This window comes from Bos indicus, chromosome 11 (assembly GCF_029378745.1).
Source record: "Bos indicus isolate NIAB-ARS_2022 breed Sahiwal x Tharparkar chromosome 11, NIAB-ARS_B.indTharparkar_mat_pri_1.0, whole genome shotgun sequence".
Classification (NCBI taxonomy): Eukaryota; Metazoa; Chordata; class Mammalia; order Artiodactyla; family Bovidae; genus Bos; species Bos indicus.
The window spans coordinates 10,348,545-10,363,123 of record NC_091770.1 but is presented as its reverse complement, the minus strand read 5'-3'; the positions used below and the strand labels follow the sequence as shown (position 1 = coordinate 10,363,123).

Below are 14,579 nucleotides of genomic sequence, written 5' to 3'. Positions count from 1 at the left end.
AATCTGTAATGAGTTTAGGGAATTCAGTGGTTTAAGAAAATCACCCCATTCAATATTCAGGCTGGCCATGACTTATAAAGTGGTGTGTCCTCCTCACTGCATCATATCTGAGGGCGTATAATGTGTGCTTGTCCTGTTACTGGTGGTGTTAATTTTGATCACTTGTTTAAGGTAATGACTGTCAGGTTTCTCCACTGTAAATGTGCCATTTCCCCCGTTTGCTATTAATAAAAAAACTTTGTGGGAGAGATACTTTGAGACTATGCAAATAAGGCTGCCAGACAGATAAAATATAGGAAGCCCAGTTTAATCTGAATTTCCGATAACAGATAAATACTGTTTTTGTTTTTGTTTTTACTCTGCTGGGTCTTTGTTGCTAGGCAAGGGCTTTCTCTTGTTGAGGTGGGCTGGGGGTTACTCTCTAATTGCGTTGGCGTCTCTTCTTGCAGAGTTGGCAGGCTTCTGTAGTTGCTCTGCACGAACTTAGTTGTCCTGCCATACATGGGGTCTTAGTTCCTGGACCAGGGATGGAACCCTGGTACCCTGCAGGGAAGGCAGACTCTTAACCAGTGTACCACCAGGGAAGTCGCCAGATGAAAGTAAAGTATGACTCGTCCTCTCAAGTTTAATTGGGCATCTTGTATTTTTGTTTGGAAGATCTAGCAAAACTATATGTAAATCACTTGTTCCTCATCCAACTTCAGTTGTTTTGACATTCATTGATGAGTCTCAATTTTTACTATGATTTTGCCAAATAGTTGTTTTCTAACTGCACCTTTCTTCTACATATACTAGCTGCTATTCCATCTTCCTATCTTTTTATCCACTCTTAACAGCGTCTGGCACACAGTAGGCACTCAAGATATTTGCTCAATGAATGAATGACTTGTCCGGGCTTCCGGGACAGCGGTTTGGCAGGGGCTTGGCTGGCTCAGCCAGTCTAGGCAAGCTCTCCAGTCTTCAGAGTCACGCAGGGGATTCTCCAAGGTAAAGGAAGACAACGATTGGCTCCTTCAGGGGCCCAGCAGACTGCAAGTGGAGAGCGCAGGGACCAATGGGTGCCGGCAGGAGGCGAGGCCTGCCACGCTGCAGCGGTATAACCGTGCGGCCAGCGCGCGCATCTTTCCCCGAGCTGACGATGGCCGCAGCCTCCTTTATAACCTCTTTGGTCACCCGACTGCTCCGGTCCGCGCAGAGTGGCCGCCTCCATCAACGCCCTTTCCACCTCTCGGCAGTGCGGTAAGAGGGTCGGCGGGCTGGGTCAGCGCGGAAAACCGAGGGGAGCTGAGCGCCGGCTCGCCTAGGGACGCCTTTCTGAAGCATCTCGGTCCCGGGCGGTGGTGGCCACAGAGAGGGGTGTGGCGGGGCGACGCGGCAGCCCCGCTTGGCCTCAGCGTACCGCTAGGGCTCTCGCTCTGCGTGTGGGCTGAGCCCGGGAGCCCGCCTTTCGGGAGGGAGCCGGTCTCCGGCAAAGCTCCGGGCGTTGCCCTGTCTCGAGGCCAGTCCGCCGGTGGGACGGGGCCCACGGTGTGGAGCAGAGGTGCAGGCGGGCTCTGGGACGCCACGATTTACGTGGGAGCATATAGAAGTCACCGGCCAGGACCGACCTTGGCCGTGAAACCGAGAGCTGGAAAGCCGTGACGTTTTGGCGAGCGCGAGTAAGAGTTGTAAGTGAGAAGCCTCTAGCGACCCGCCCCTTCCCGGAACCCTAGCGGCGGAGAGGGTTAGAACAGTCTGATGAAATCCCCCACAAGCTTTGCTCGCCCGGTACCAGCACTTCCTCCAGGTTGTGGATGTGGCTCGTGCTGCTCTACAAGCTGCTCCTTTCCCTCCCGAGAGAATAATAAATGTGCAGTAGTCACCGGGATTTTGACTGCAGCCCGCCTGGAGTTGGTCGGTGCCAGATCAAGTAAACTGAGGTGGTGAACACCCGGGAAGAGAAGAGGGAAAGCTCTGTCTGAGTTTTCTTAGGGAGGTTATAAATATTTCATGATCTTTCTGGACCACAAATTCCCATTCTAAACATAGATTGAAGAGTTTTGGGGGGAGGGAGAGCTGTGATTTCAGTTCCCTAAATCTATGCACCCTCTTTCCTTTCAGTCTTTAGAGCTTATTTGTAACAGCAGCCCCTTTATCCAGGTACTGTGCTAGGCTGTGCATTATTCAAAGATGGTAAAAAATGGTTCTTTCTTTAGGGGAACTTCCCTACCTGTCAAGGGGCAGAACAGTGTGTAATTTCAAGTCTGTAAAAATGCTATTAGAGATGTTTTCCAAGGTGCTGTTGGACCACAGAATGGGGATTAATGCATTAAAAAAAATATTTGAGACTTCTCTGGTGGTACAGTGGATAAGAATCCACCTGCCAATGAAGGAACACAGGTTGGATCCCTGGTCGGGGAAGATTCCGCATGCGGTGGAGCAACTGAGCCCACGTGCCACAAATACTAAGCCTGCCAGTTGCAATTACTGAAGCCCGAAAGCCCTAGAGCCTGTGCTCCCTGGCCACCTGTGCTCCCAGCGCCACAAGAAAAGCCACCACAATGAGAAGCCTGTGCTTGGCAAGAAAGAGTAGCCCCTACTTGCCGCAACCAGAGAAAGCCCTCAGGCAACAACGAAGACCCAGCACAACCAAAAATTAATTAATTAACATAAAAATATTAATTTATTTGGTTGTACTGGGTCTTAGTTGCGGCAAGTGGGATCTAGTTCCCTAACCAGGGATGGAACTGACCCCCTGCAGTGGGAGATCTGAGTTCTAGCCACTGGACCATCAGGGAAGTCTCCAATCCATTGTTGGAAGATTTCTGGGGAGACATTCAAGGATTTTCTTAGTCTGACCCTGATCTGCCTTTCCAGCCCTATGTTTTATTATTCCCTGTTCTCCTCCCTCTTCCTCCCTTCCTGAGTTCTGGCCACATGCGCTTCCATGATTGAAGAGAGATTTATAAGGAGCTTCTAATTTGTAATCTAAAGAACTGGAACAGTTTGCTCACACTGTCTAGTAACCAGTGTCCTCCTTTCACTTTTCTGGATGAATAGGTTTCCACATCTCTGAAGGTAGTAAGTACATTTAGTATTCAGGGTTCTGATGTATTGCTTTGATTACTGCTAGTTGGTAAAATTAAAACGTCTTTTTAAAAATATAGGTCTGCATGTATTCCTTTGGGTGGATGGGTGGGGGTAGTGTGAGAGTTTTCATGGTTAGATAGTATTGTAGACCATGGGGTATAGAAAAAAAAGAAAAGAACTTTGGAGGCAGAAATTTGTGTTTGAATTTTGTGACTATTGTTTCAGTTTCTTGTTCTGTATAATGGGCTTATTATAATAGTCCCAAGTAACTGAGAGTAATGTATGTAAAACTCGAACTGAAATGTCTAGTGTTTAATAAATGTAGAGTTCCATCTCCCTTTGTGTCTTTGTTCACTCATTGCTGACTAATTGGTAGATAACAGAACTCTTTCCAAAATAAGTCATGATCATGAATTGTAAATTATATCTGATACTAATTTTTCATGGAAAATCTAGTACTGCTAAGTTGCTTCAGTCGTGTCCGACTCTGTGCAACCCCATAGACGGCAGCCCACCAGAATCCCCCGTCCCTGGGATTCTCCAAGCAAGAACACTGGAGTGGGTTGCCATTTCCTTCTCTAATGCATGAAAGTGAAAAGTGAAAGTGAAGTTGCTCAGTCGTGCCCGACTCTTAGCGAACCCATGGACTGCAGCCTACCAGGCTCATCCATTCATGGGATTTTTCCAGGCAACTGTACCGGAGTGGGTGGGAAAGTGAAGATGCTACTGACGGATTTTGGTTTCTAATTTTATTTGGACAGTCCTTCAGTCCTTTCTAGTCAAGCACTTCTAAATAAGTGTTAGCTAATATGGTTAATACATTTTGGATTCCCTGTGGGACTAATTCAGTCTCCATTTCCATTTATTCTGGGGTAGCAGTAACTTTTGGGGAAGGCAATGGCACCCCACTCCAGTACTCTTGCCTGGAAAATCCCATGGCTGGAGGAGCCTGGTGGGCTGCAGTCCACGCGGTCGCTCAGAGTCAGGCACGACTGAGCGACTTCACTTTCACTTTTCACTTTCACGCATTGGAGAAGGAAATGGCAACCCACTCCAGTGTTCTTGCCTGGAGAATCCCAGGGACGGGGGAGCCTGGTGGGCTGCCGTCTATGGGGTCCAACAGAGTCGGACACAACTGAAGCGACTTAGCAGCAGCAGAAGCAGTAACTTTACCTGCCCTTCAGCAAAAAAAGTTAAAAAGTTGGGAAATTAGGTAATGAGGCCCTCATAGGACTGTGTTTCACATTTGGCAGAGTTGTGGTCCAAGGAGGAGGGCTAAAATAATTATATTATGAACAACACTTATTGCATTGTGGCTTTGTTTTGGTTCTTGTTACTGTTTGACTCTTTTTGTAAAGCACCTGGCATAACATCCAGAACTTGCCTCTGAAATTTGGAACACTGGTTTCTCCCAGGACCCTGCGTCCTTAGCTTTATTGTGTCATGCTTAGTCCCAGTGTGCTGCTACCATTTTCTCTTAAGTTTACTGCTTTCAAAAGGAACTTTTTAGTGAAGTGAAATCTAACTTCACTCAATATTTTTATAGATCCTTCGGTTCAGTTCAGTTCAGTTCTATTGTATTGTTAAAGATGTGTCTCTGTAAATCTAACCAACAGAAGAGAGTTAGAAATTAATTTTTAGTTAATATATATGCTTAGCACTTTATATCTTATTTCATTCAATATAAATTACTGTCCTAAGCCCTTTTAAACTAATCTTGCACTCTATTTCTGTCCCAGGACAGGTATTTTCGATATTATCATAGATCAAGAATGTTGCCAGGGGTACTTGTATCAGCAAAGCCCTTTTGAAGAAGTTCGCTTCAACCCTAAATCTGAAATGGATTTGTAAATATTAATGTGTTTTCCTTAATTTCCTTAATATTACCATGAATATATATGAAATGCTGTTATATATTTTACACTATACTAGTATCATCAAGTAAAATCTAGGTAAAAGCATTTGGTTTGCTATAAAATTGTGGTATCTTTTAAACATGTTTATTTATTTAAATAATTTATTCATTTTCCAGGTCTTAGTTGCTACATATGGGATCTTACTTGTGGCATGCAAACTCTTAGTTGTGGCATGTGGGATCTAGTTCCCTGACCAGGGATAGAACCCGGGGCCCCTGCATTGGGAGTATGGGGTCCTCTTAGCCACAGGACCACCAGGGAAGTCCGTTGATATCATCTTACTATCTCAAAAGATGGAAATACAGATTAATATAAGGTTTAGATATAAAATTACTGCATTACATCTAAGACACTGAGACTTGGTTTAAAGTAGGTATTTAATCACAATGCAACTTAAAAGCAGGCATTGAAGACTTAGACTGTTAGAGCTTTAACATTTTATTTAACAGTGGCCTGGCAAATTAATTATATCTGACCATACAAAATATCCAGTACCTTGATGTCATCCCTGAGTGTTAAATATGTGCTGTTAAAAAAAATATGCGCTATAAGGGGAAATAGATTGTTTCGATGTTTCAAAGAATCATGTTCTTAATTAGTGTTGAGTTGTAACATTCCTTATGACACTGGGGACAGAAATCTGAAGGGAAAGTCTTGTTTTCAGTGGTGGTCCTTTTTCGTAAGGTACACCTTCTTGTTCTACTTGAAGTAATGTGAACTTTACTGTACGGATATATGTGGAAATAAAGCCAGGAATCTTCCACATTGGAACCCAGGAAGAGCTGCATAATCAGTTGTTATTAGGGAGAGATAGGCTTTCAGAGATTTGAACATATTTGAGGGACTACAGGTTCTTCTAGATCTGAGTTGTCTCATTGTCCCCTAACAAGCAGGTTCTCATCCCTGTGATTCTAGTATGTGAATGTAGATCAGAGAGAGGCTCTTACTGATCTAGTTCCCTACCACTACTCCTGATGCATAAGCTTTTGCACCAACTAGACTGCAGGCCAGCCTAGAAATTGTTGTTCTGGGCATCAGATACTCACTCCTGGTGTGTCAGCTGTGGATGGGGTACTGAGGTCTTGTGGTAGAGCACACTGCCATCTATGAGATGGATTCTCCCTGGTCCCCCTTCCAATCCCAATTCTTTTTTAAAATAAATAACTGATTAATTTTTGGTTGTGCCGGGTCTTCCTTGCTGTGCGATGGCTTTCTCTAGCTGCTGCACGCGGGGGCTACTCTTCGTTACAGTGCACAGGCTTCTCTTGCTGCAGAGCACGGGCTCTAGGTGTGGGGGCTTCCGTAGGGGCAGCGCACAGGCCATAGAGCGATGGCTTCCCAGCTGTGCCACGTGGGCTTAGCTGCCCTGAGGTATGTGGGATTTTCCTGGATCAGGGATTGAACCTGTGTCCCCTGCATTGGAAGGTGGATTCTTATCCACTGTACCACCAGGGAAGTCCACAATCCCTATCCTTCTGAAAAATCTTTTCGAGGAAGAACTATGGAGAGGAGTTGTCGTTGTGTCTGATTCTTTGCAACCCCATGGACTGCAGCACGCCAGACTTCCCTGTCCTTCACCATCTCCTGGAGTTTGCTCAGACTCATGTCCATTGAGTCGGTGATGCCATCCTCTGTCGCACGCTTCTCCTTGTGCCCTCAATCTTTCCCAGCATCAGGGTCTTTTCCAATGAGTCGGCTCTTCCCATTAAGTGGCCAAAGTATATAGAGCTTTAGCTTCAAGCAGCAGTCCTTTCAGTGAATAGTCAGGGTTGATTTCCCTTAGGATTGACTGGTTTGATCTCCTTGCAGTCCAAGAGACTCTCATGAGTCTTCTCCAGCACCACAATTCAAAAGCATCAGTTCTTCGGCGCTCAGCCTTCTTTATGGTCCAACTTTTACATCTGTAAACGACTACTGGAAAAACCATAGCTTTGACTACGGACCTTTGTCGGCAAAGTAACATCTCTGCTTTTTAATATCCTGTCTAGGTTTATCATAGCTTTTCTTCCAAGGAGCAAGTGTCTTTTAATTTCATGGCTGCGGTCACCATCTGCAGTGATTTTGGAGCCCAAGAAAATAAAATCTGTCAGTTTCCACTTCCCCCCCCTTCTATTTGCCATGAAGTGATGGGGCTGGATGCTATGATCTTAGTTTTTTGAATGTTGAGTTTTAAGCCGCCTTTTTCACTCTTCTCTTTCACCCTCATCAAGAGGCTCTTTAGTTCTTCTTTGCTTTCTGCCATGAGGGTGGTGTCATCTGCGTATCTGAGGTTGTTGATATTTCTCCCAACAATCTTGATTCCAGCTTGTGCATCATCCAGCCCAGCATTTCTCATGATGTACTCTGCATGTAAGTTAAAGAAGCAGGGTGACAATATACAGCCTTGACGTACTCCTTTCCTGATTTGGAACCAGTCTGTTGTTCCATGTCTGGTTCTAACTGTTGCTTCTTGACCTGCATACAGATCTCTCAGGAGGCAAGTCAGGTGGTCTGGTATTCCCATCTCTTGAAGAATTTTCCACACAGTAGTAATTGTAATTATTACAATTACAATTGTAATTGTAGTGATCCACACAGTCAAAGGCTTTAGTGTACATAATCAATGAAGCAGAAATAGATGTTTTTCTGGAATTCGCTTGCTTTCTTGTGATCCAACAAATGTTGGCAATTTGGTCTCTGGTCCTTCTGCCTTTTCTAAATCCAGCTTGTACCTCTGAAAGTTCTCAGTTCACATACTGCTGAAGCGTGGCTTGAAGGATTTTGAGTGTTACCTTGCTAGCATGTGAAATGAGTGCAATTTTGTGGTAGTTTGAACATTCTTTGGTGTTGACCTTCTTTGAGATTGGAATGAAAACTAATTTTTCCAGTCCTGTGGCCACTCCTGAGTTTTCCAAATTTGCTGACATATTGAACATAGCAGTTTATCCAGGTCATTAAGACCTTTTTTGTATAGTTCTTCTGTGTATACGTGCCACCTCTTCTTAATCTCTTCTGCTTCTGTTGAGTCCCCTACCCTTTCTGTCCTTTGTACGTTCCATCCTGCATGAAATGTTCACTTAATATCTCCAGTTTTCTTGAATAGATCTCTAGTCTTTCCTGTTCTATTAATTTCCTCTGTTTCTTTGCATTGTTCACTTAAGAAGACTTTCTTAGCTGTCTTTGCTATTCTCTGGAACTCTGCATTCAGTTGGGTATATCTTTCCATTTCTCCCTTGCTTTTTGCTTCTCTTCTTTCCTCAGCTATTTGTAAAGCCTCCTCAGACAGCCACTTTGCCTTCTTGCATTTCTTTTTCTTTGGGATGGTTGATCATTGCCTCCTGTACAACATTAAACCTCCATCCATAGTTCTTTAGGCACTCTGTCTACCAGATCTAATCCCTTGAATCTATTTGTCACCTCCATTGTATAATCATAAGGGGTTTGATTTAGGTCATACCTGGATGGCCTAGTGGTTTTCCCGATTTTCTTCAATTTTAGCCTGAAATTTTGCAGTAGGTATATTGTCCAGTATATTGTTTATTGGTTTAACTGCATAACATCATTTAAATATTTAAAAGTACGTATAGATTAAAAGCCAATTCACTAACTGGGAAATGATTCAAAACATTTGACTAGATGCTAACACGGGCAAAATATAAACTACAAATGGAATATAAGCATAGAGAACAAACTAACATCATAGCGGTGAGAGATCAAATAAAACATTGCAAGTTAACGGCATTTTTTTTTTCCTACAGTTGTCAGACATCAGGAGGCAGGATGGTATAGCATTAAGAACCTAGACTCTGGATTCAGAAGAGCTAAACATGGCATCTAGTGACATGACATTATGTCAAGTACTAATTATCAGTTACTTAAATTCTCCAAGTTTAGATTAATGGTAGTAATTATTTCAATCAATTTTATTTTCTTAAATATGTAGCTGGACACAGATTTACCACTTGAACCTCTCCTTCAGATTTTAGTTGTCCCTCGATTAGGAACTACGTAGTCTAATCTAAACTTTTAGTTTGGGAAAGTTTTTTTTTCCAGTTTTCTTCAGAAGTAATTGACATACATCACATTCTTAGTAACTCAGTGATGAAGAATCCACCTGCAATACAGGAAATGCATGTTTGATCCCTGGGTCAGGAAGATCCCCTGGAGAAGGAAATGGCAACCCACTCCAGTATTCTGCCTAGGAAAAACCCATGAGCAGAGGAGCCTGGTGGGCTACAGTCCATGGGGTCTCAGAAAAGCCGGACATGACTTAGCAACTTAATAATTGACATACATCTCTGTGTAAGTTTAAGGGATACTGCATGATGGTGTAATTTACATACATTGTGAAATGATTACCACAGTAGGTTTAGTTAAAATTCATCATTTCATATAGATATATGTTTTTAAAAAATATTTATGTAATCTTTGGCTGTGCTGGGTCTTTGTTCCTGCGCGCATTCTTTCTCTAGTTTTGGCAAGCCGGGTTGCTCTCTGGTTGTGGTGCTCCAGCTTCTCATTGTGGTGGCTTTTGTCTTGTTGTGGCCCATGGGCTCAGCTGTCCTGTGGCATGTCGGATCTTCTGGGCCAGGGATCAAACCTGTGTCCCCTGCATTGCAAGGCAGATTCTTAACCACTGGTCGCCAGAGAAACCCTCATATAGATACTGTTATAAAAATATAAAAATTCTCCTTGTGATGAGAACTCTTAGGATCTCTTATTTTAGCAAGCTTTCTATATATTATACAGCAATGTTAACTAAAGTCTTCACTGTGTATAGTACATTATGTCCCTGCTGCTGCTGCTGCTAAGTCGCTTCAGTCGTGTCCGACTCTGTGCGACCCCATAGACAGCAGCCCACCAGGCTCCCCCGTCCCTGGGATTCTCCAGGCAAGAACACTGGAGTGGGTTGCCATTTCCTTCTCCAATGCATGAAAGTGAAAAGTGAAAGTGAAGTCGCTCAGTTGTATCTGACTCTTAGCGACTGCATGGACTGCAGCCTTCCAGGCTCCTCAGTTCATGGGATTTTCCAGGCAAGAGTACTGGAGTGGGGTGCCATTGCCTTCTCCGACATTATGTCCCTAGTGCTTGTTAATCTTATAACTAGAAGTTTGTACAGTTATCCTTCAGTATATGAGTAGGATTGTTTCAGGAACTCCAAGGATACCAAAATTCCCAGATGCTCTAAGTCCTTTATAAAAAATGGCATGGTATTTGTATATAACCTATCCTCCCATATACTTTAAATCATCTCTAGATTATTTATTTATAATACCTAATACCATGTAAATGCTGGGTAGATAGTTGTAAATACAATGTAAATGCTATGTAAATAGTTACTAGGTGCAGGGCAAATTCATGTTTTGCTTTTTGGAATTTCCTTCCAAGTATTTCCAACCTGTGGGTTGGTGAATCCTTGAATGGGGAACGAATAAATAGAAGGGCCCACTGTGCCTTTTGACCATCTTCTTCCAATTCCTCCTCCCCTTCCACCCAAAGTTATTGGTACTTAATGACACTTTCGTAGTCTTTATTTATTCTTTACAAAAATTCAAGCCATGTGTTTTTGTGATTCTGTTGCCTTCTGCAGAAATGAAGCTGTTGTCATTTCTGGAAGGAAACTTGCTGAGCAGATCAAGCAGGAAGTGCGGCAGGAGGTGGAAGAGTGGGTGGCGTCAGGCAACAAGCGGCCACACCTGAGCGTGGTTCTGGTTGGAGAGAATCCTGCGAGTCAGTCCTACGTCCTCAACAAAACCAGAGCAGCTGCCAGCGTGGGTATGTGTCACTCTCAGACCCCAACTACTGTTAAATTGAGATTTAATCGGAGGCAAACTATTGTAACTTACGTTTCTTTTTTCTGCTTAGGAAACCCAAACAGAGGAGGCTAATGCGTTCAACTGAATCCAAATATTTGTCAGAAAGGAGGTTTATAGACTAGGACTGGAGGAATATGGTTGGTTTCTTGGTGTCTTCTGGAATGTAATCTAAATTCTGTTACAGGCCAACTTTGATAAGTGACCTTGAACACCGTTTACATCTGCTTTCCTTGAGCAATGAGTCTGTGACTAAAGTATTTGAGCATTTGGTTGAGGAGACCTCAGTGATGTGGCCTAGAATATAGTCATGGATTTGCAGGAAATGACTCTGGCTTCTTTGAAATAGGCTGTGGTTTCTCCACCAGTGGTTCCAAAGCCAATTAAAGCATACAGTTTAGCCGTGGTTGAGGGTTCGGATGCAGAAGGAGCAGGTCTGAATGATGGGAGGTTTGGGTTCTAGGTCTCACTGTCCTGGAGACTGTGTGGCCACAGATCAGAGGTGAGTAGGCTCAGCTGTGCCCCTGCCTGCTTCTCTGTGGGTCAGTGGTCTGAGTACTGTGTGCCCACCCTTCTGAAGGGCTGTGAGACCACTGCACCATGAGCCCTTGGCATACTCTGTTCTTTATCACTGAGGATTGAGGCCTCCTGCCCTCTTCATTGAAAAACCTTTAGGTTTCTCTAGTAGTTCAGTGGTGAAGAATCTACCTGCTAATGCAGGAGACCCAAGTGTAGTCCCTGATCTGGGAAGAGCCCATGTGCCATGGATCTGCTAAGCCCATGCCCCACAACTATTGAGCTTCTCCACAAGGGAAGCCTTGTTGCAATGAGCCTGCGCACTGCAGCTGGAGAGCAGACCCCACTGACCGCAACTAGAGAAAAGCCCACGCAGTAACAAAGACCCAGCATGGCCAGAGTAATTATAAACAAAATTATAAAAGTAAAACCTTTAGAACATCTAGAAACTAGTAAGCTATGGCTTTCTAAAACTTTGGAATGGGAGGTAGCATGGTATAGTGGAAAGAACATGGACTTTGGAACTGCAAAGACTGGCTTTGTCACTAGCCGGCTTATATTTCAGTTTCTCTGAGCCTTGTCTATAAGATGAGGTTAATGAAGATTATGTAGAATAATACATAGAAAGTACCAAGCTAGTACTCTTTTAGTGTTTTGTTTGAGAAGTTACTCAAGGTTACCTCTGTGAGCCTGTTGAAGCTTTCCAGCTACCAGGGCGGTTGTGATGATTAAAAGCCTTGCTTATAGCGTGGCAGGCAGTGTAGCCTTGCCCCAGTAAATGCCTCTATTTTATTTTATTCTTTTATTCTTCGAATACTTTTGACTAAAATTTTTTAGAAGTTTTTACTGGAGTGTAATTCTTTTTACAGTGTTGTGTTTCTTTCTTCTTATAACCAAGTGAATCAGTCACTGTTCTTCAGTCATCAGTCATGTCCAGCTCTCTGCCACTCCATGGACTGCAGCGCTCCAGGCCTCCCTGTCCCTCACCATCTCCCAGAGTTTGCCCAGTTTCATGTCCATTGAATCGGTGATGCCATCCAAGCATCTCATCCTCTTTTGCCCTCTTCTCCTCCTGCCCTCAATCTTTTCCAGCATCAGGGTCTTTTTCAATGAGTCAGCTGTTCACGTCAGGTGGCCAAAGTATTGGAGCTTCAGCATCAGTCCTTCCAATGAGTATTCAGGGTTGATTTCCTTTAAGATTGACTGGTCTTTTTTCCTTGTTTTCCAAGGGACTTTTGACTCTTCTCCAGCACCACATTCTGAAGGCATCAGTTCTTTGGCGCTCTGCCTTATTTATTTTCCAGCTCTCACATCTCTTCATGACTATTGGAAAGACCATAGCCTTGACTATACAGACCTTTGTCAGCAAAGGGATGTCTTTGCTTTTTAACACACTGTCTAGGTTTGTCATAGCTTTCCTGCCAAAAAATAGTAGTCTTTTAATTTCATGGTTGCAGTCACCATCCACTGTGATTTTAGAGCCCAAGAAGAGGAAATCTGTCACTGCTTCCATCTCCTCCCCTTCTCTTTGCCATGAAGGGATGGGACTGGATGCCATGATCTTAGTTTTTTTAATATTGAGTTTTAAGCTGGCTTTTTTCCTCTCCTCCTTCGCCCTCATCAAGAGGCTCCTTAGTTCCTCTTTGCTTTCTGCAATTTAAGTGGTATCATCCACATACCTGAGGTTGTTAATATTTCTCCCAGCAATCTTGATTCCAGCTTGTGCTTCATCCAGCCTGGCATTTTGCATGATGTACTCTGTGTATAAGTTAAATAAACAGGGTGACAATAAACAGCCTGTCATACTCCTTTCTCAATCCTGAACCAGTCAGTTGTTCCATGTCTGTTTCTAACTGTTGCTTCTTGACCTGGGTACAGATTTCTCAGGAGGCAGGTAAGATGTTCTGGTATTCCCATTTAAGAGTTTTTCACAGTTTGTTATGATCTACACAGTCAAAGGCTTTAGCATAGTTAATGAAGCAGAGATAGATTTTTTCTGGAATCCCCCTGCTTTCTCTGTGATCCAGTGAATGTTGGCAGTTTGATCTCTGGTTCCTTTGCCTTTTCTAAACCCAGCTTGAACATCTGAAAGTTCTCGCTTCATGTAGTGCTGAAGCCTAGCTTAGAAGATTTTGAGCATAACCTTACTAGCATGGGAGATGAGTGTAATTGTCCAGTGGTTTGAACGTTCTTTAGTACTGCCCTTCTTGGGAAGATGATTGATCTTTTCCAGTCGGTGGCCACTGCTGGGCTTTCCATATTTGCTGACATATTGAGTGCAGCACTTTAATAGCATCATCTTTGAGGATTTTAAATAGTTCTGCTGGACTTCCATCACCTCTATTAGTTTTATTGGCAGCAGTGCTTCCTAAGGCCCACTTGACTTCACATTCCAGGATATCTGGCTCTGAGTGAGAGACTACACCATCGTGGTTATCTGGGTCGTTAAGATCTTTATTGTACAATTCTTCAGTGTATTCTTTCCATCCCTTCTTGATCTCGTCTGCTTCTATTGGGTCTTTACCATTTCTGTCCTTCATTGTGGCCATCTTTGGATGACAGGTTCCTTTGATGTTTCTAGTTTTCTTGACGGGATCTCTAGCCTTACCCTTTCTGTTGTTTTCCTCTGTTTCTTTGCACTGTTCATTGAAGAAGGCCTTCTTGTCCCTCCTTGCTGGTCTCTGGAACTCTGCATCTAGTTGGTATACCTTTCCCTTCCTCCCTTGTTTTTTGCTTCTCTTCTTTCCTCAGCTATTTGTAAAGCTGTCGTATGTATACATAGATCCTCTCTTTTTGGATCTCCTTCCTATTTAGGTCACGCAGAGCATGAAGTAGAGTTCCTGTGCCGTACAGTTGTTCTTGTTGTTGTTTAGTCACCGAGTCGTATCCGGCTCTTTGCAACCCTGTGGACTGTAACACACCAGGCTCCTCTCTCCATGGAATTTCCAAGTCAAGAATTCTGGAGTGGGTTGCCATTTTCTTCTCCAGGGGATCTTCCCTACCCTGGTGTCAAACCCACATCTTCTGCATTGGCAGGTGGATTCTTTACCCCTGAGCCACCAGGGAAGCCCTGTGCTATATAGTAGGTTCTCATTCATTATCTCTTTTATACAGACCACCTTACTTGCCTCCTGAGAAATCTGTATGCAGGTCAAAAAGCAACAGTTAGAACCAGACATGGAACAAGAGACTGTTTCCAAGTTGGGAAATGAGTATGACAAGGCTGTATATTGTCACCCTGCTTACTTAACTCATATGCAGAGTACATCTTGTGAAATGCCAGACT

At 43.6% G+C, this 14,579-nt stretch overlaps 1 protein-coding gene across 2 annotated transcripts in view; it reads left to right on the top strand.

The window, feature by feature from the left end:
• Positions 1-364: 364 nt before the first annotated feature.
• Positions 365-14,579, top strand: part of MTHFD2 (methylenetetrahydrofolate dehydrogenase (NADP+ dependent) 2, methenyltetrahydrofolate cyclohydrolase) — a 30,865-nt gene continuing 16,650 nt past the window's right edge. The window contains exons 1-2 of one of the 2 annotated variants that reach the window (XR_011569208.1): positions 365-1,239; positions 10,555-10,739. Coding sequence is in view for 1 of the 2 variants with exons in the window: in XM_019969904.2 (XP_019825463.1) it covers positions 1,055-1,239; positions 10,555-10,739 (370 nt within the window). In the remaining variant the exon portion in view is untranslated. The remainder of the gene's footprint in view (positions 1,240-10,554; positions 10,740-14,579) is intronic. The other variant, XM_019969904.2, reaches the window with a different exon arrangement.